Source organism: Carassius carassius, chromosome 1, assembly GCF_963082965.1.
Source record: "Carassius carassius chromosome 1, fCarCar2.1, whole genome shotgun sequence".
NCBI classification, from domain to species: domain Eukaryota; kingdom Metazoa; phylum Chordata; class Actinopteri; order Cypriniformes; family Cyprinidae; genus Carassius; species Carassius carassius.
In genome coordinates, this window is record NC_081755.1 from 49,902,222 (window position 1) to 49,924,281 (window position 22,060).

The following is a 22,060-nucleotide window of genomic DNA, read 5'->3' on the forward strand; positions in this document are numbered from 1 at the left end:
GAGCTCTCCCTTCGTCTTCGTGAGTTTGTGTTCCTCACCAGTGCTCTGCTCCTCCCTGCCACAGAGGAGTTTTTGTGTTCAAGTTATTTCCCAGTCTACGGGTTTCTTCAGTTCGTTATTCTCTCAATTAAGTTGGATTACCTGTGGTCAGACTCTGTCTCAAAGAACTGTATTCGCCACTCTCGAGTCCTCTCTCCCGCATCACATAAAGAACCATTTACTTTACTGCATAAATAATTTTAAAGCTTTCAAAAGGTTGAATGTTTAAAGCATTTAAAGTGTTAAATGCATCATTTTTTGCTTTGTTATTATGGTGTATTGAAAGCAGATTAACATAAGGCTGCAAAATTAAACATGGACACAAATGAAGGAGTATGAATATATTCACAAGGCGCTATAAATATCACTGATTGTACTAGATCTCTCAAATTTTAAAGGTAGCCACATTTGTCTTCTACAATTAGAAATCACTTGGATCTGTACTGCGTAAACACAGATTATGTGAGTTAATGTCAAATACAAAGAGTTTTTTTTTTTTGTTAAAGTCTACCCTGGGGTGAATTGCAACCCTAGCCCTGGATAGATTTAACAATGAGAAGCAATTTGCTGGAAAAAAAACAACAAAAACATCCACACTATCCAATTTTTGCATAAACAGGATTGAAGAACAAAGACAAAAAAAAGTTTTCAGTGACTGAATGAATGACACATTTATACATTGTACACCAAAAGTGCTTCACAGTCATGTGGTGTCTCTCCTCAACACCTCCATCAGTGTGTGTCATCCACCTGAAACATACGACAGCAGCCACAGTACAACACACACACACACACACTCACACACACGCACACGCACACACCAGCTACAAGTGGAGAAGAGAGAGGGACACAGAGCCAATCCAGAGGATGAGGATGATTAGAAGCCACACAGACTCCAGGGTGAGTGCCCCCTGCTGGCCTCACACACACCTCTTACAACACAACCTAGTTTTACCAGGAGTCTCCGTCCAGGTACTGACCAGCTCAACCCTGCTTAGCTTCAGCGGGAAGTCTTGTTAGCATGAAAAATGTATGATAAAGAGCCTTTAACGGTATTATATGCTCAACCCTTCTCAACCCAACACACACACACATACACACACTTGCCACACACTTACCTTTATTGAGCTGCGATATATCTGTGCCAGCTCAGCAATTCGGGGGGGGGGGGGGGGGGGGGGGAATTATAGCAATAGATCTGATAACGTTCAGGGTTCAAACACACTCTCTATGTTTAAATCTAGATTAAAGACATATTTTTAATAACTTGGTACTTCAGCTATATCTGATCAAATGCACATTTTCATTCTTTTTCTTGGATTGAACACATCATCTTAGCTTGGTTGGAATAGCAGCTCCACTAGTTTTGTCTCTATTTGCTTCTCCATTTCTGTCACGGGACTTGCATCCTGAGACAACTAGGAATTAGACCAGCTTCAGTTTGGATCCAACCCTTACGAAGACTGAGATGATGATAACCCTGGAACAACATATACAACTACAACATTTTTCTTAAGCACAACCTTTAATCACAATCACAAAGTTTAATCACAACATATAATCATTGCAGTTAAAAGGGTTTACTGTCTGTTTAACTTACTGCATGATTCGTACTGTACATTTCTGCCCAAATCACCACTAATAAACTATTGCCTAAATATAACATATAAACATAATATTTTCTGTAAAGCTTTGCAATGATTGGTATAATGAAAAGTGCTATACAAATACATTTGATTTGAATTTAATGTAAATATTAACACAGCAGTCATAATTTCTCCTGTCATCTAAGCTGCTGAATAGGCAGTGGCTTGATTTAGTTTTTTAACTGAATGTGTTTGTTCATGCAAATCATTTGTAATCCAGCTTCACCAACAGAAGTGAGTGAGTGTGTGTGTGTGTGTGTGTGTGTGTGTGTGTATATATATATATATATTTATTATATATTATTTATTATTATTTATTTTTTTTATCTACCTGCGGGTGTCGCTGTTAGACAGTGTTATTCCTGCTGGTTTGTGATCGTAGCTCCGTGTATCTTTGTTTTTTTGTAGAATCTTTATCTTACTATCACTCTCTGTTGTTTAAAGTGATAAAATATAACTTAATTTGCATCAAAACACAGCTCTTTTGTTCCAATCAAAACATTAAACAGGTTCTCCCCACTCAGTGATGCACCCACTGAGAAACCTGATGAAAGTGCTCTAGTTATTGGTGATTCTATTGTACGGAACGTGAATATAGAGACACCAGCCACCATAGTCAAATGTTTACCGGGAGCCAGAGCGCCTGACATCTTGGCAAATTTAAAAGTGCTGGCTAATGCTAAACGTAAATACAGTAAGATTGTTATTCACGCCGGCGCTAATAATGTTTTACTTCGCCAGTCGGAGATCACTAAAAATAACATTAAAGAGGTGTGTGAACTTGCAAGCACGATGTCAGACACTGTAATATGCTCTGGTCCCCTCCCTGCTTACCGTGGTGATGAGATGCATAGCAGATTGTCATCACTCAATGGCTGGATGTCTAAGTGGTGCCCACAGAATAACATAGGTTTCATAGCAATTGGACAAGCTTTTGGGGCAGACCTGACCTGTTTAAAAGAGATGGTCTTCATCCCTCCTGGGGTGGTGCTGCTCTTTTCTCTGGAAATATGGCACATAGTCTTAGAGTTTGTACCTATATAATAATGTATAATATCAGTTCCCTTTCTACGAAAGCACTTTTTGTAAATAATATGATTATTGATCATAATCTACATGTGCTCTGTTTGAATGAAAACTGGCTAAACCCAGATGATTACATTATTTTAAATGAGTCTACCCCACAAGATTGAAATGACCGTTTCTTATAATCTAATCGTGGTTGTATCTCTCTATTGCTATTGGATCTTACTGTTGCATTTGACACTATTGACCACAACATTCTTTTGCATAGACTTGAACACTTTGTTGGCATTAATGGAAGTGCATTAGCATGGTTTAAAATTGTACTTCTATGACTGCCATCAATTCATAGAAACGAATGAAGAGGTATCATATTGATCACAAGTGCAGTATGGAGTACCTCAAGGCTCAGTACCAGGACTGTTACTCTTCACGTTTTACATGTTACCCATGGGAGATATCATCAGGAAACACTGTGTTATCTTTCACTGTTACGCTGATGATACTAAGCTCTATATTTCTTTGCAACCCAGCTAAACATACCAATTTGAAAAACTAATGGAATGCATAGTTGATATAAAAAAACTAGAAGACAAGTAAATTCTAATGGCTAAATTCTGAAAAAACAGAGGTGTTAATTATAGGACCTAAAAACTCTGGATGTAATAACCCTGAATGCTAAGACTTGATGGCTGCTCTGTCAATTCTTTGTCAACATTTAGGAACCTAGGTGTGCTATTTTGTGTCCAAAATGCAACAGCTAAAGTTCTTACTAGAACCAGTAAGTATGACCATATTAGCCCGGTTCTGTCAACACTGCCCTGGCTCCCTATTAAACATCATATAGATTTTAAAATCTTACTCATTACTTATAAAGCCCTGAATGATTTAGCACCTTTGTATTTGAACAAGCTCTTGTTACATAATAGTCCTCCACATCCACCGTGATCAAAAAAAACTGAGGCAATTTGAAAATATCTAAAATATCAAAATCAACTGCAGGTGGCAGATCCTTTTCCTATTTAGCGCCTAAAATCTGGAATAACCTACCTAACATTGTTTGGGAGGAAGACACAATCTTGCAGTTTAAATTTAGATTAAAGACCCATCTCTTTAACCTGGCTCACACATAACGCACTAATACGCTTCTAATATCTAATTCTGTTAAAGGATTTTTAGGCTGCATTAATTAGGTAAGCCGTAACCGTGAACACTTCCCATAACACCCGTTGTACTTGCTATATAATTAGAAGAATGGCATCTACGTTAATATTAGTCTGTTTCCTTCTTATTCTGAGGTCACCGTAGCCACCAGATCCAGTCTGTTTCCAGATCAGTGGGTGGATCAGCACCTAGAAAAGACCCTGTAAAGACCTTGTCACAGATGACCACCGGGACAAGACCACAGGAAACTGATGATTCTTCTGCACAATCCAACTTTGCTGCAACCTGGAATACAACTGCTGGTTTCGTCTGGTCAAAGGGGAACTGACCCCAGACTGAGCCAGGTGTTTTCTCCATTCTGTCACCGATGGGGTTTTGGTTCCTTGCCGCTGTCGCCTCTGGCTTGCTTAGTTGGGGACACTTTATTTACATCAATATCGTTGACTTGACTGCAAATTAAATAGATAGTATTTAAACTAAACTGAGCTGAATGAAAGTGAAAAGTGAAGTGACATTCAGCCAAGTATGGTGACCCATACTCAGAATTTGTGCTCTGCATTTAACCCATCCGAAGTGCACACACACAGAGCAGTGAACACACACACTGTGAGCACACACCCGGAGCAGTGGGCAGCCATTTATGCTGCGGCGCCCGGGGAGCAGTTGGGGGTTCGATGCCTTGCTCAAGGGCACCTAAGTCGTGGTATTGAGGGTGGAGAATGAGAGATGGTAATGAGAGATGCATGGAGAGGATGCTGGCGCTGTCTGTTCGCCGCTTCTCCAGTGGCTCCAAAATAACACCAAGTTTTTAGCCATTAATCTTTTACCATCCTTGCCACTGACCAATGACCTTTTTTAAAAGAAAAGAAAAGAAACTGTTTGTCCTCTGTATCATCGAACTGTGGACCTTACTGGATAGCTATCAGAACAAAAAGTTGTGTGTAGGGCTGTGACGGTTGCCGTGACAACCGCGTCACCGCGGTGGTCGGTTGCTACCGCGGTTGTCTACTGCCACCGGCGGTAGTGCACGTGACGTCACAAACTCTATAGCAAGCATAATAAAAAGTTTTGTATATAAGTGTAATAACTGTAATAGTTGCAAATTCTAAGTTTATGGTAATTAACAAATTACCTCAAACACAGCGTTTCCTTTAGATATGCAGATTTGAGCGCAGGAAAATACAGTTTATGCATTCAGCAAATTAATTTAGTGTTGGGCGATGGATCTTGTTGGGAAAGCAAATACCGCATCACCGATTTGGAGTCATCTGCATTCATGTCACCCATCGGCGTTTGCACAAGTTCTCGTGATCGCAAACGCTGGCTGTTCAGGTTTGGTGAGGCTTTCTCCAAACTGGCCAAATACAAACGAGACAGTGATGAATAAACGATGGTAACAAGAAATATGGCAACGATTCCTATTTCAAAGAGAGCGCGTTCAGATGAAGAGTTAGTTATTGAGCTTGCTTGGTGGCGGAAAATTAAACGGACGCAACACAAACGCGTTGCGACAGGTTTAGTCTGTCTAGTGTCTATACAGGACATTTGAACTCAGTGTCAGTAGCCTACATCACAGACCGGATGGGGATTTATCATGTCGTGTTGTGCTGCATCCAGTGTAGCATCACTGATTATAATCAGTATTTTGTCGCGCTGCGTCGCTCGTGTCCGTTAGATAGGGTGTATTTAACTTTCTTATTTAGGCTACTTTCTTGTTTAACTGAATTATTTCTTTGATATTTATTTTAGTGTTTTGCAGGCGGCGTTCACTGACAGAAGTGCCCAAATAAACACTAACTGACGAGTTAAATAGGATGTGTTAGATGAGTGAGACAGTGCTGGGCTGATTTCTAGACGTGCATACATATAAATTTATCCTGTATATAATATATATAAAATATATTACATGCATGCACAGTTTAAGTCAGCTTTAATCACCTTTTTTGGTAATTCCATGAATTAACTGACCACGACACTGCTTGCACATAGTTTATGCGCCGCCTTTGAGCACAGGACCGTCCACGCTCGCTTAACTTGCACCTGATAATAAAGTGAAGTGGAGCGCGTGTCTGAAATGTCTCCTGTTCAGTCATTCTGCGACTGAATAAATTCACTTCTTGTCTTGAGAAAAAGTGACAGAAGCAGCAGTTGTGAGTGGGTGGCCATCCCCGCCCCTACGTAAAATAATTTGAATACGTTAAACTGGAAAAAAATTATTGCCTTCGTTAACGAGCAAATTTTTACACTAATATATTTATAAATTTATATATATATATATATATATATATATATATATATATATATATATATATATATTTATTATTATTATTATTTTATTTATTTTTTTTTTTTTTTTCAAACACCGCGCCACCGGCGGTTCTTGGTCCATGACTACCGCGGTGGTAAAAATCAGCCACCGTCACAGCCCTAGTTGTGTGCATATGTTTAGTTTTATTCTGTACACTATCTATTAGCCTATAAAACAGAAATGATATGCAGCTGTTGCATTGTGTAGCCTACCTTTTTCACCTTTTTGCAGAATGAAAAAAAAACTCTGAAAACATGCTTGCACGTTTTTATTTTAGTGTAATTTCATAGATAAAAAAAAAATTGTTTACATGCATCTTAAGGATCCCTAATTGTGAATGTGAGGTGGGGGCGGCACGATCGTGCTCTGCCTAGAGCGGCATTTGAGCTTGCGCCGGCCCTGCCGGTGCTTAATGCTTATTCCCCCAGTGAAGATTCCAGAATCAATCTGGAGTTGAATGGTTAGTAATGAACACTGTTGCTCAACATAACTCTGAAACGCTATCGCGTTTCCATTACAGATTCGCGCAAAACTTTTTTTTTTCCTTTTCTTCTAAATATTGATAAACAACTATTGTGAAATGACGGCATTTCCATTAACCGATGTTATGCGACTAAAACGTCATTTTTTTCCTCTCGTGATCAGTCATTCCAAAAATCATGGCAACGGACGTTGGTAGGTTTATATATATCACAGCCACCAGACTAGACATTATATTATTATTATCTCCAGGTTCAGGTTGGTGTGTGTTGGTTTTTGTCCACCTCAATCTCCAGGTTTGTGTGTGTGTGTGTGTGTGTGTGTGTGTGTCAAAGTCTGTGTGTGTCCACCTCCAAGTCCAGTTTGGTGTGTGTGTGAGCCTGTGTGTGTCTTAGTCTGTGTGTGTGAGTCTTTTTGAATGTTTGAGTGTGTGTGGGTGGGTGTGTGTCCATCTCCAGGTCCAGGTTTGTGTGTGTGTGTGTGTGTGTGTGTGTGAGAGCAAAATTTGCAACAAGAAGTCTGTGGAGCAGTCATAGCATAGAAAGTGTAGCAATGGCATAGCAATGTAGCAATAGCAATGTCTTTAAAGGGATAGTTCACCCAAAAATGAAAATTCTATCATCGTTTATTCAGCCTCAAGTTGTTCCAAACCTGTATGAGTTTCTTTGTTCTGCTGAACACAAAGGAAGATATTTGGAAGAATGTTTGTAACCAAACAGACCTATATTTTTTTCTACTATGGAAGTCAATGGGGACCGAGATCTGTTTGATTCTGTCATTCTTCCAAATATCTTCCTTTGTGTTCAACAGAACAAAGAAACTCATACAGGTTTGGAACAACTTGAGGCTGAGTAAACGATGATAGAATTTCATTTTTGGGTGAACTATCTCTTTAAGGTATCTGACACTAAGTGTTGGCAATGGAAATGTGTACTTGTCACTAAAAATATATGATATATTTATGATATATACATACATATATATATATATATATATATATAAAACTTAATCCCCCCCCCCTCCCCCGGTCCCCAAACACCACACCACCGCAAATAGAATCTAATTCTGTGGGAAACACTGTGATCATATCCTAGAAAAATATCTGGATTATATGTTCATTACAGAGACCTGGCACCAACCAAATAACTTTACTTCTTTAAATGAGAGCTGTCCCCAAGGATATAGCTACCTCCAGAAAGTTCACAGCACAGGGCGTGATGGCGGCCTGTCAATCATCCATCGCAGCAATCTGGAGCTATCTCTGCAACCATTACTTTAATTATCTTCATTTAAATGCATTGCATGAATCTCCCCACAACTTTCTGCACATCCTCCGCCGATGCCGAATTTGAGGTGATATGGACATCCATGTTGACACCCCCTCCTGCCATTTTGCAGCTGAATTTCTTCAACTACTGGACTGCTTTAACTTGCTTAAAACTACTTGTTGGTGTCCCCACACACATCAAGGGACATACCTTGGACCTGGTCATTATTAACTATTAATTAATTAATTATTGCCCCTCTCAACAACCTGCAGGTGTATGACCTAGGTGTGTCTGATCACAAGGTCATTTCTATGGATTTGCCATCTCCATCCAGTCCCTCCAAGCCAAAGCGGAATATCTGTTTCAGAAACCTAAAAAAAACCATAAACCCAGAACTCTTGGCAGCAGACTTTCAGCATCTTTCCACACATATTTCATCAGCTGACGAAGCAGTGGACTACTACATCTGATCAGCCTCCTGCACCTTCATGCACCCTGGTTCACAGATGGGCCTCGTAAGATGAAGGCAGCAGGGCGGGTCCTTGAGCGGCTTTTCAGAGCCTCTGGCCTTACTGTCCACAAACAAATCTACCGGGAGCAACAACAAAAATATGCACAGTTGCTCAAATAGGCAAGATCACAGTTTTACTCTGATGCCATTAGAAACAGGCCAGAAAATTCCAAGCAGCTTTTTACCACTATAAACCACCTTCTCAAATCACAATCTCCCCCACTTTCTGCCACTACAGAAGAACAGTGCAATAAATTCATGGATTTCTTCACATCAAAAATTTCACATATTCGCTTTGTCCTTTCTGGTCCTCCCACCCAAACTGTTCCCCCAACACCGTCTCCAAACCCCTAAACTGCTTTCCTGAGGTTACATGAGAAGAGGTCCAATACATCATCAGGAAGATGAAATCCTCCACCTGTCCCCTGGACCCTCTCCCAACCTCACTGGTAAAAACTCATATCACTGCCCTAAGTCCCCTGATTACTACTGTTATAAATCATTCCCTCAAAACTGGTCACGTTCCCACTGTCTTAAAAAAAATGGCATTATTACACCACTGCTAAAAAAAAAACACTCTTGATCCAGAAGTCCTATCCAACTCTAGGCCCATCTCCAATCTCCCCTCCCCAGATACCTACAATTATATATGCAAATATTATTGTATTAAAAATACTACAAACATTATATCACAGCTATAATTATAGCACACCAAGTCCCTGCAAATTGCGTGTGCGTGCGCGGGTACCTTAGACATACTGCCAGTCTCTGTTCAGGATCAATTGATTCACAGTAGTGGTGGTGGTCTTTTTAATATGTGGCTCCAGTACCGCTAGCACTGAGCCACTTACATTCTAAAATTAACTTTGAATCAGTCTGGATAATCCCGCAGCTCCTTGATAAGGAAATGGAACTCTCCTTCCTCTCTCTACGCGATCGCAGGAGTGGATGGAGCCAATATTTCCTCTTTCTCTTTTTGAAAAGAGAGAGGACAAAAAATAATCCTCACTACTTGAAGACGACATTTTGTAATTTTTTGCTTTTTTTTCGTAACACATTCATTAATAACGTCTCGCACTCAGTGTCTAAGGTATCTGTGCATGACAAATCTTTAAGATCATGAATACGAAAAAAAAACGCATGTGAAAATTTCGCACTCAAAGTGTGCAATGACCTTTACACTGGTGCCAAAACTGGGGAGCCACATTTCTTGAAACTTGCATTTGCCAGGCATCACGTTTCAGTGGTTTCAGCCTAGTTTTGCAAAGTTTAACAATGTGTGAAAATGTTGAGGTACCATAAAAATTTGTGCACGCGTGAATGTCATGGCAATGCATAAATTGCATGTAATCAACGTAAATCAAGCAAGCTAAAATGCATAGGCCACAAAGTGTTGGCGAAATAACACATAGCGGACCAGAGGGAATATGATTTTTTTTCCAGAAAACTTCTTGCACAAAATAAATTCAAGCACTTTTCAAGGACCTCTATCTACATGCTTATTTTCAAAAACTTTCCAGGGCCTTGAATATATATATATATTTTTTTTTCAGATTCACAAACTTTCAAGGATTTCGATTACCCGTGAGAACCCTATGTATGCACAGGATCTGACTGAGATACAGTAATTTGGAATATGTCTGTTATCTGAGGGTGCAAAAAAAATATCTAAATATTGTGAAAATCACCTTTAAAGTTGCCAAAATATAGTTCTTAGCACTGCATATTACTAATCAATAATTAAGTTTTGATATACAAAATTTACAAAATATCCTCAGGGAACATGATATTTACTTAATATCCTTATAATTTTTGGCATAAAAATAGTAAGGAATAATTGACGATGGGCCATTGAATTATTAGAAAAATAATGCAGACCTGAGGTGGTGATGCGGTCATGACACTTAATGGAGTTACACCATCGACAATTATTTTGCTTAAACTACGATTGCCACACCACATCGATCAGATGATACATTTCAATGTATTTGTCTGTTTTTTTTGTACTTAAAATGCTATAGTGAGTAGGGCTGTGTATTTGCAAGAATCTGGCAATACAATACGTATCACGATACAGGGTTTGCGATACAATTTGTTGTGATAAATTGCAATACGGTCAGCAAGGCGATATATTAGACAGTCTCTGTGATGTTAGAGTGCATGTGCATTAGGGCTGTGCAAAAAATCAAATGCGATTTTCATGCACATTTCATCAGTAAAGACGCTCCTGTAATTAGAAGTATATCTCCAGCACGTGTGTTCGGATTAGGGTTGCCAGGTTTCACAAATCCTGCCCAGTTGCTTCTCAAAACTAATCCAAAACTAGTCCAATCGCGCTTCCAGGAGGTCCCCGATAAAAATTGCTTCACGGGGTTACAATTAAAGATTTTGAGCGGGGTAGCCTTGGTAAAATTCGCGTTTTAGGTGCTAAATATCACGTTATATGTATTGGGGTCGCTTCGACCCGCGGACATGAAAAACAACCCCAATTAAAATAACGTGATATTTAGCCCCTAAAATGCGAATTTTACCAAGGCAACCCTTCCAAAAAAATTCTTCTTTTTGGAAGGGTTTTCGCGATAGGCCTTTCGCGATAGTCGATAAATCAATTAATCGCATGATACAATAAATAAACTTGATAATTTTTTTGGCTGCGATAATTTCTTTTTTCAATTTTTTTTTATTTAAAAAATGTAACATGCCATGATGTGGGGTTAGTCTGTAGAAAACACCCTCTCCGATGGCACAAATGCTTGTGGATGTTTGCGTCACAAGTGATATTGCATTGTACTTGCACTACTGCTTTGAAGTAAATATCCAATAAAAAAGGAGTAAAAAAAAAAACAGAAATATTGTATCATCGTTCATATTGCTGTTTATATTACACTTGTGTTACCAAAGTAACAACTGACGCATTCATATTGCATTCCAAAAATCTTTGTTATCAGCACCACAGTGGAAAATGAAACTGTAGCCTATGTGTGTTCGGAATGGAATCGAGCGGTTAATCAAAGAGAGCTGTTCGGCCCAATAGTGGAAAAACGGCTTATGAATCACCCATGAATGAACGTCATGATTCAGTTCATCTGGAAGAGAAGACAAAAATCAGCACATTAAATTGAGTGAGGACAAGACCAAACCAGTGTGCCAGAAATGCGATTTGAAACTGGTCTACCACAACAGCACATCAAGTTTGAAAAATCATTTGAGTTCTGTAAGTAGAATGCCTATAGTAAATTGGTGTAAAAATAAATAAAAGCAAGCTGCCTTTATCCACTAATCAGTAATTTCATGATAAATGAATGTAATTTAATGTTTTTTATCACTAGTGGAGCGTCCGTTCTCGAAGCGTATAAGCCATGCCCACGAGGCGTGCTGCTTCCAGCTTCTGCTGTTCTGTAGTTTATTAATTCTGAATGCGTTGCCTGTCCATATTGCACCAAAATGCTACACTGCACTGCCTTGGGTTAGCAGCAACACACCCGCCATATGTGAAGTCAATTGGAGGAACGCTTCTCAGGATAATAAAATGACAAACAGACAGACAGACACACAGAGATTCCTGCCTTTATCAGAGAGAAGAATATGTTCAGCCCCTCCCTCCGAAGCTCAAAAAATGGTATTGGTAAAACTGGTAAAAAAAAATGGTAAAACGGCCGCCCAAGTATATATGAAGAAACATTTTTGCTTTTATTATTTTTATCTTCATAATTTTTTTATCTGCCCAAAATAATGAAACCATCTGCGATCGATGGATTGCTGAGGCCGCGATGCAAGCACCGCCCCAACTGCACAAAACATCCCCCACCACCAGAGAAAGATGCTGCCTCACACCCTATCGCCCTCGGCCAAAAAAGGCTCTTTTCGGTGGTCCACACAACTGCGCATATAAAAAAATTGCATTCTGGGAACGTTCTGAGAACCAAAAACTAGCTTTGCAGGAACGTTATGGGAACCAAAAATTGTTGGTTGGGTATGGCTATAAAGATCACACAAAATAATATTCAAATTCACATTAGACACTTTTAACATTGAATAAAGTACATAATCATTACCTGAGATTATCACTGCCATATTTTGTATGTGGTTCCTGTCGCGACTTGGCAGAGAATTTAAAACATTTCTAAAATAGAATTCTGTGTCTCTTCTTGTCCCGAGTGACTTCTGATTAGGACATAAACATGGAAAGGACATGGAAAAGGTAGGGCTGGACAATAATTCAATATCAATATATATCGCGATATTTTTTTTTCCAATAACGGTGATATGATTTTTAAACACATTTTCGATATTTCGATATAATATTATATAATATAATAATAATATACATAACAGCATTTGTCACTGACTGACGTTAGGCGCGCAGCCGTCAGAAAGAGCAGAACACCATTGGCTACTTTCGTGATGACGTAAACCGCGAGTCACGCAACCAGTGCTCAGCACAGCAGTAGTAGGCTGATCTCCAACGCGGCAAATTTTAGCTACAAAATGAGCGCCCCTGACCGCAATACAAATGTGACTGAACGAGCTTCCACAAGTGAGGAGAAATCAGACGAAATGGTTGATAAGAGAGGAAAGACTAATTCAGTGGTATGGAAGTGGTTCGGCTATCTGAGATCTGATAAACTTCAGGTTTCAGCGTGCTGCAAAATGTGCCGGAGAGTAGTGCCGACTTGCAGCGGGAACACATCAAATCTGTTCCACCATCTGAAGCAGTTCCACCCGATAGAATATTCTGAGTCAGAAGATGAGGCACTATAAAAGTTTAAGCCAACAACCTGTCCCTCAAACAACACCACCATCATCATCCCCAACACCAGTTGTGTCAAAAGAGAAACCCATGCAGCAAACACAGATCGCTGCATTCATGCCTTATGACAAACAGTCTAAACGTCATAAAGACATTACAAAGGCTGTAACAAACTTCTTGGCTAAGGACATGATGCCGTTTACCACGGTGGAAAACGTGGGCTTCAGGAAAATGATTTCAATCATCGACCCAAGATACGAGCTCCCTGGGCGAAAATATTTTTCACGCGCAGCTATCCCTGCACTTTATGGTGAAGTTAGGGAAAGGGTGGAGGAACAACTGAAGTCAGTGTCATATTTCACGACCACAGCTGACCTGTGGTCAAGCCGAACCTCAGAACCATACTTGAGCCTGACAGTCCACTTTATTGATCAAGATTGGAAGCTTGTCAGCTTATGCCTTCAGACGGTCTACTTCCCTGAGGATCACACGGGCGAATCAATTGCAGCCGGACTTGCAGATGCGCTCGCCTCCTGGGGACTCCGCGAGGACCGGCAGGTCTGCATCACCACAGATAGCGGGACCAATATCATCAAAGCCGCTGAGTTGAACAGATGGACAAGACTACAATGCTTCGGGCATCGACTGAACTCTGCTATTGGTAAGTTATACACAGCAATATAAATGGTAGTGTTATGTTAAAGCTGCATGTAACCTTTTTGGTCAAAAATTATATAATGAGCCAGTACATCATGAATCCAATATCCAAACCGTGTTTTTGTCTTATCCTGAATCACTACGGTACAGTATAATAAGTGTTTATATTCTGACTATTTTAAACCACTTCGGCTCGGCTCTGCTGCGGAGTAGCCCAGTACCTGCGTGATTCGTCATAGACATAAACAGAGAGAAGTAGTTCCGGCTACAATGTTCTTCCACAAGATGCATGCAGAGCGCCACACGTTACGGACTGCAGCAGCTTTAATTGATTTTGTTTATATTAAATCATTGTTCTTAATTAGTACTTAGTTGTAACTATAATACTTACCCTGTTGTTTATTAGGTGGTTTTATTCCCCCTATTTAAGTGATTTTATAGGCTATTCCTTTAATCTTTATTCAAGACATATTTGTATGGATTATACATACAGCAATTCTTTCAATTAAATTCAAAGGTGTTTTACTGGCATTGGAACATATGTTTACATATGTGAACATATGAACATTGTTACATATGTTAATTTGCCAAATCAAGTGTGAAGTAAAAAAAAAAAATTATGCAAGCAGAAGAATTTTGCAGTAAGAATAATATGATTAAACGACAAACTGTTGTTAAAATATAAATACAAATTATAAGTATATATTGCTTTTTTTTCACTGTCTACAGAGAAAGTTAACCAAGACAAGCGGGTGGACAGAGCAATTGGGGTCTGTAAAAAGGTGGTGGCTGCCTTTTCCTACTCCTGGAAGAAGAAACGGGACCTTGCAGCTGCTCAGGAGGAGTATCACTTGCCAAAGCACAAGCTCATCAGTGAAACACCAACAAGATGGGGCTCCCGTCAACAAATGGTGAAGCGGGTTCTGGAGCAGAAAAGGGCCATCACAGAAGTCCTCTCAAAGGACAAGAAGACCAGACCGTTGGTTCCTAACTGGCAAGATGTGGATGTTTTAGAGTCTATAGATGCAGCTCTAAGCCCACTCCTCGAATTCACTGATGCCTTGTCTGGTGAATCCTATGTCAGTGTATCATTTCTAAAACCAGTGATGCATCTCTTCAACACCTCCATCTTGAAGGAAGCAGAGGATGACACAGAGCTCACCAGGACCATAAAGACAACAGTGATGGGATACCTTAACCAAAAATATGATGACCCAGCCATGGATAATCTACTTGACATGGCATGCCTCGTTGACCCAAGATTCAAGCTTCAGTACACTCAGGAGGAGAAGAGAGAATACATCAAAGAGAGAGCTGTGTTGGAGATGCTGAAGGGAGAGAGATATGTTGTGGTCAGGGAAGAGGAGTCCAGAGAAGAAGCCATGAGAGACACTTTTGTACCACCCAAGAAAACAAAGCGTTCTCTGGCTAGCTTTTTTTCAAACAGGCCCACCACTACTACTGACACAGAAAACTTGAGTGCACAGCAGGCAGTTGAGAGGGAGCTCGGCAACTACCTTCTGTCTCCACATGCTGACAATGACTCAAATCCTCTGGATTGGTGGAAGGTTTATCAAAACAACTTCCCTAGAGTAAGTCAACTGGCACAACATTACTTGTGCATTCAGGCCACAAGCTCCCCCTCTGAGAGGGTTTTTAGTACAGGTGGCAACATTGTCACATGTAAAAGGGCATCTCTGAAGCCAGATAATGTAGACCAGCTTGTATTTCTTGCCAGAAACCTCTAGAGCCTGTCATAGGATGTCATCAACACTCAACAATGTCCCTGCCCCAGCAACATGTGTTTTTTTTTTGTTGCTCACTCTTTTTCTCTTTTTTTTCTGCAGCTGAGCACTTTTCAGATTTTTTTTATCCTGGCTGAAGCACTTTGGTTTATAAGAACAAGTTTTGTTACAATAAGTTTTGTGTAAAGAATAATATAATCAGCCTGTTATTGTTTAAAGATAAATATATTAATAAGGTCAGTCTGAGAGTCTTATGTTTATTTCACTTTTCTTGTTTGTATAAAGTTTAAATACAAATAAAAGGTGAACGTTCATTTATTTGTACCGTTTTTATTTATAAAATATTATGTAGTTTTATAGGAGGAGGTTTCATAGACTTGGCAAATTAATTTTAATTTATTATTTATTTATAATTTTATAATTAATTTAAAATGAATTAACCTCAGAAGATTGTAGGTACAGACATCCGTTGTGGGCGTTATTGGCAGTTTTTCTGAGGCTTTTATATTGTTCATATCGATATCGAAATTATATCGTATCGACCGAAATTAAGAAATATATCGTGATATAAAATTTGGCCATATCGTCCAGCCCTAGGAAAAGGTAGTATCTAGATTATTTGTTAGTTTGTTTGTTTTTAATATTCAACAGGCAAAGTTGTTCTAATGTAAATATGTTCATTATTGTTTGAATAAAACAGACTGCTGACTACAAGTATTGTAATAAAATGACTCAATAATTTAATTATATATATATATATATATATATATATATATATATATATATATATGTGTGTGTGTGTATATGTATGTATATATATATATATATATATATTTATAAAGGTCAGTGGCCCTTGGCTTGGTATTGTTGGCAGAATTCGTCCCTTGGCAAAAACGAATTGAGGAACCCTGCCATATGACGTTTGTCAGCCTGTTTGTCTGATTTCAATGATTCAACATATTCATATAAAAAATATGATTTTAACACATACACTGCGTTTTTGGCTATATCTACAGGTGATACTCATGTTCACATCTTACTGTAAAAGTCCAATTGCATTTTGCGAACGCCTGCTGCAAAACTGTTACTGATACAGTGAAATGTACTGAACAAGCAAATAATGCTCTAATTAGAGATTCACATTTTTTAAAATAATCACAGTCTTTGTGGTTTCTACTAGAGCGTAAACACGTATGCAGCCTCACAGCATCTGAGTTCAACACAGTTTTTTGATTTTCAAAATGCAAAAATAAAAAGTCTAATTAAAGTAATAATTAAATATCCTCAGTGTTCATTCACATTTGACACATTTCCATAAGAACTTTTTAAAACAAGAATTGAATACATTTTAATTATAGTTAAGGTCTTATTTTTGCATAAGGATCTGTAGATGTACCACAGATATTCATTAAAGATGAATGAAGAATAAACACCCACCTTCTGGTTCCTCCTGTTTTATTTCTGGTTCCTCGTGTTTTATTCTCCAGGTTTCTGGTTGCTCGTGTTTTATTCTCCAGGTTTCTGGTTCCTCGTGTTTTATTCTCCAGGTTTCTGGTTCCTCGTGTTGTATTCTCCTGGTTTCTGGTTCCTCGTGTTTTATTCTCCAGGTTTCTGGTTGCTCGTGTTTTATTCTCCAGGTTTCTGGCTCCTCGTGTTTTATTCTCCAGGTTTCTGGTTCTTCTTGTTTTATTCTCCAGGTTTCTGGTTCACTCGTGTTCTCTTCACTCTCCTCTTTAACAAACATCATCTTCACAGCAGCAGATCTCAGTTCAGAAGATACTCCTCCAGATATTCCTGCTTGCTTCAAAACCTAGTCACGACTGCGAGGATGAGAATATTACAGGTATTTACTGACCTGATTCAAAAATGTTATTTTATTTTTTCTTACAGAAACAAAATTTCTAACCGTTTGTATTAAACCAGCATCACGACAAAACAACAGACAGTGCGTCAAAAAAACAAATCTTCTTCTTCTGAGGTTTATCGGTGTTTGGCAAACAATGTGTTTTAGCGCCACCCGCTGGACTGGAGAGTGAAGCGGATCCTCGCTAGAGGAGAGATTAGGAATGACTGCAGGCGTCGTCCTCACAAGATCCCGTTTTTGCAGCATCGCTTCCCTCTCCAGTCCAGCGGGTGGCGCTAAAACACATTGTTTGCCAAACATCGTTAAACTGCAGAAGAAGAAGATCCCCGCGCTCTCGGGAATCGGGATGCTGCCTTAATGTTTCTTTTAAGAGAAAAATACAGTTTTTGAGTCAGGTCAGTCAATACCTGTAATATTCTCAGCGTCACAGTCGAGAATAAGTTTTGAAGCAAGCAGGAATATCTGGAGGAGTATCATCTGAACTGAGATCTGCTTCTGTGAAGATGATGTTTGTTAAAGAAGAGAGTGAAGAGAACACGAGTGAACCAGAAACCTGGAGAATAAAACATCAGGAACCAGAAATAAAACACGAGGAACCAGAAACCTGGACAATAAAACACGAGGAACTAGAAACCCGGAGAATAAAACACGAGGAACCAGAAATAAAATACGAAGAACCAGAAACCTGTAGAATAAAACACGAGGAACCAGAAACCTGGAGAATAAAACACGAGGAACCAGAAATAAAATACGAAGAACCAGAACCCTGTAGAATAAAACATGAGGAACCAGAAATAAAACACGAAGAACCAGAAACCTGGAGAATAAAACACGAGGAACCAGAAATAAAATACGAAGAACCAGAACCCTGTAGAATAAAACATGAGGAACCAGAAATAAAACACGAAGAACCAGAAACCTGGAGAATAAAACACGAGGAACCAGAAATAAAACCGGAAGAACCAGAAACCTGGAGAATAAAACACGAGGAACCAGAAACCTGGAGAATAAAACACGAGGAACCAGAAATAAAATACGAAGAACCAGAAACCTGGAGAATAAAACACGAGGAACCAGAAACCTGTAGAATAAAACATGAGGAACCAGAAATAAAACACGAAGAACCAGAAACCTGGAGAATAAAACACGAGGAACCAGAAATAAAACCGGAAGAACCAGAAACCTGGAGAATAAAACACGAGGAACCAGAAATAAAACCGGAAGAACCAGAAACCTGGAGAATAAAACACGAAGAACCAGAAACCTGGAGAATAAAACACGAGGAACCAGAAATAAAATACGAAGAACCAGAACCCTGTAGAATAAAACATGAGGAACCAGAAATAAAACACGAAGAACCAGAAACCTGGAGAATAAAACACGAGGAACCAGAAATAAAACCGGAAGAACCAGAAACCTGGAGAATAAAACACGAGGAACCAGAAACCTGGAGAATAAAACACGAGGAACCAGAAATAAAACCGGAAGAACCAGAAACCTGGAGAATAAAACACGAGGAACAAGGAGGTTGGCATTTATTCTTCATTCATCTTTAATGAGTGTTTGTGGACGTTACATCAGGCTTACCTTTACAAGTTTTACGTCTCTGGGGTCTAGGTGTTTTATTTTATTTTATTTTTTTTTTTCAAACATATTATTGACTTAAGTATGCTAAAATTGTAATCGGCACAATCTGTGGAACATTAATATGTGAGCAGAATTGATGTAGCCTGCATGTTTGTGTTTTTGAAAAAACAAAGTTTATGTATGGTTAGTGAAAAATGAAATTTTAAGTCACTGACATAAAGCCATGATACACATACTAGGGGTATGCAATTAATCGAAATCATCATAAAATCAGAATTTGAGTGTGCACGATTTCTAAATCGCTTTATAGCATGATTTTAGTGGCCCTGACTTCCCGTAGTATGCTATCCGATCCAGTCAGAATGCATAGCATCTAATTGGAGTGCTAAAACAGAACAAACTTTTTTCCGAGCCCATGTTGAAAAAACCAGCATATGCTAGTCAGTTATGTTTTGATGCTGGTTTGAGCTGGTCTTTTGCTGGTTTATGCTGGTCCTCTGTCAGCATAAACCAGCATCAAAACATACCTAACCAGCAAATATGGGTGGCGCCAAAGCTGCAGCTGATAGAATGTTTGATGTAGCACGATACTACGATATTTCTTCAAAAGCAGATTGTGGAGACATTTTTATCATCCACGATCAAAAATCATCATATTGCACACCCCTAAGGTCACTTTTATGTTCACTTTTCTCAGCTTTTTACAAGTTTTCAAAAATAAATTAATTTTACTTTTATTTCAGAGTTCATTGAAGAAAAAGAGGAGAACGAAGAATCAAGTGAAGTTGAGGAGAAAAATCATGTAAAGACTGGAGGAACACCTTTGAGTTGCTCTCAAACCAAACAGAAAGATTTAAAGAAAAAAAGAGTCAAGAAATCTTTCACCTGCACTCAGTGTGGAAACAGATTCACACGTAAAACAAGTTTTGAGCATCACATGAGAGTTCATACTGAAGAGAATTCATTCACTTGTGGTCAGTGCGGTAAGAGTTTCAAACAATCCGCAAACCTGAAGATACACATGAACATCCACACTGGAGAGAAGCAGCACTCATGTGATCAATGCGGTAAAGTGTTTTTTTGGGCTTCAGTTCTGATGAAACACTTGAAAGTTTGTGCAGAAGAGAAGCCAAATTCATGTCATTTGTGTGGTAGGAGTTTTTTGCATCTACAAAGTTTGAAAGAACATCAGAAAATACATACTGTGAGAGAGTACATGTGCTTTGAGTGTGAAAAGACTTTTATTTCAGCGAGCCGTTTGAAACAGCACCAGAGGATTCACACTGGAGAGAAACCTTACAAGTGTTCACATTGTGACAAGAGATTCCGTGTGTCAGTAAATCTGAAAACACATGAAAGGATCCACACTGGAGAGAAACCTTATAAGTGTTCACACTGTGACCACAGATTCAGTGATTCAACAAGTCTGAAAACACATGAGAGGATTCACACTGGAGAGAAACCTTATAAGTGTTCACATTGTGACAAGAGATTCAGTGGTTTATCAAGTCTGAAAACACATGAGAGGATTCACACTGGAGAGAAACCTTATAAGTGTTCACATTGTGACAAGAGATTCAGTGGTCTAACAAGTCTGAAAACACATGAGAGAATCCACACTGGAGAGAAACCGTATAAGTGTTCACATTGTGACAAGAGATTCAGTCAGTCAATACATCTGAAAACACACGAGAGGATTCACACTGGAGAGAAACCTTATAAGTGTTCACACTGTGACAAGAGATTCAGTCAGTCAATACATCTGAAGGCACACGAGAGGATTCACACTGGAGAGAAACCGTATCACTAAAAACAAAATCTGAAAATGACAACTTTGCGTTTTCGTGTGTACAGCCAATCTGTATATTTTGTGAAACAATGTCATCACCCCACGTCTCGACCCTACTCAGACAGTGCTAGATCATGTAACATCAACAACAATAATGGAGGTCTACATGTTTGTGTTCATTCTGCAGAAGCTACTGTGCCTATTAGCTTTACTAAACTTACTAGCAGAGCTGCACAATATTGGAAAAAAAAACTCCACCAGATGACTTGAACAGCTAGCCTAGAAATCTAGACGCACCCTAGCGTCAGCAAAATGTATTTCGCAGCCTCTTCGTTGCTCTGATTGGTTGTAACGCTATCCTATTGCATGCAGAGGGATTTAGAGAGACAGCCATTTATCCCGCCCCTCGGAGTAAGCCTCGTCTATGGAGAGTTTCCAGACTAAACATCTTGATGTAAGTCTGGCTGGCCAGGCTATTGAACAGCTCTATTTGGAGAAAAAAAATAATCAATGATTGCTTGACGACTTTAGGCCCTTTCACACTGTGATTCTGGAAAATACATGGATAATGTGTCCCGGCAATTGTTCTTGGGTCACTAGATTTTGCACTTTTACACTGCCAGTGATTACCAGGAATATGTGCGTGCGTTCACACACAACCCGTAAAGGCCCCGTAAAGAGACGTGACATCAGGGTGTGACGTGTAATGTATGAGTCAAAAATGCTAGGCAGGTTAACTTTCACTTAAGCTAGTGAACGATCTCAGCCTCAGCGCGGAAAGTGAAGAACTAACTGGTCTCTGCATCATTACAGCTTGCTCATATTTTTTCGTCGTGAACGTTGTTCTTCCTTTAAAACACCTGGTAAAAGAGTTGCTCGATAATGTACGTCATCACTACGACACACCTTTAAGACATTAGTTCTGGCTTTTGTTCACATAGAGCTCATTCCGGGACTGAAGCCGCAAAGTTACTAGGTCCCCGACCCGGGATCAGCCCCGGAATCAATGTATGAAATACTGTTAAAATCTATATGAAATACTGTTATAATGATTATAGGCTATTATAAATATTATACATCGCCTATGCCATATGCAAGGCATATACACATGACACACGCATTATCATACAGGTGGTAGTTGACCATGCAGAGCATCAGGGAGAAATTGGAGTGTGGGGAGTTATTAAAAGTTCCCAATGCTTTGGCAAAAGCTGCATTTTGACAGTTTT

At 39.2% G+C, this 22,060-nt stretch overlaps 4 protein-coding genes across 4 annotated transcripts in view; 3 read left to right on the forward strand and 1 right to left on the reverse strand.

The window, feature by feature from the left end:
- LOC132096058 (uncharacterized) overlaps positions 1 to 22,060 on the reverse strand; it is a 332,561-nt gene that overhangs the window by 126,700 nt on the left and 183,801 nt on the right. The window lies entirely within an intron of this gene.
- On the forward strand, positions 13,187 to 15,594 carry LOC132143712 (E3 SUMO-protein ligase ZBED1-like). Its single transcript, XM_059554229.1, has 2 exons — positions 13,187 to 13,850; positions 14,576 to 15,594. The coding sequence occupies exons 1-2, from the start codon at positions 13,187 to 13,189 to the stop codon at positions 15,592 to 15,594; spliced, it is 1,683 nt and encodes a 560-aa protein (XP_059410212.1).
- Positions 18,784 to 21,101, forward strand: LOC132097728 (zinc finger protein 235-like). Its single transcript, XM_059503654.1, has 2 exons — positions 18,784 to 18,982; positions 19,786 to 21,101. Exon 2 carries the CDS (start codon positions 19,980 to 19,982, stop codon positions 20,850 to 20,852), a length of 873 nt encoding a protein of 290 aa, XP_059359637.1. The 5' UTR covers positions 18,784 to 18,982; positions 19,786 to 19,979; the 3' UTR covers positions 20,853 to 21,101.
- LOC132157450 (gastrula zinc finger protein XlCGF57.1-like) overlaps positions 18,879 to 22,060 on the forward strand; it is a 29,918-nt gene continuing 26,736 nt past the window's right edge. Inside the window, exon 1 of the mRNA XM_059566916.1 lies at positions 18,879 to 18,982. The gene's annotated coding sequence lies outside the window, so the exon portion shown is untranslated. The remainder of the gene's footprint in view (positions 18,983 to 22,060) is intronic.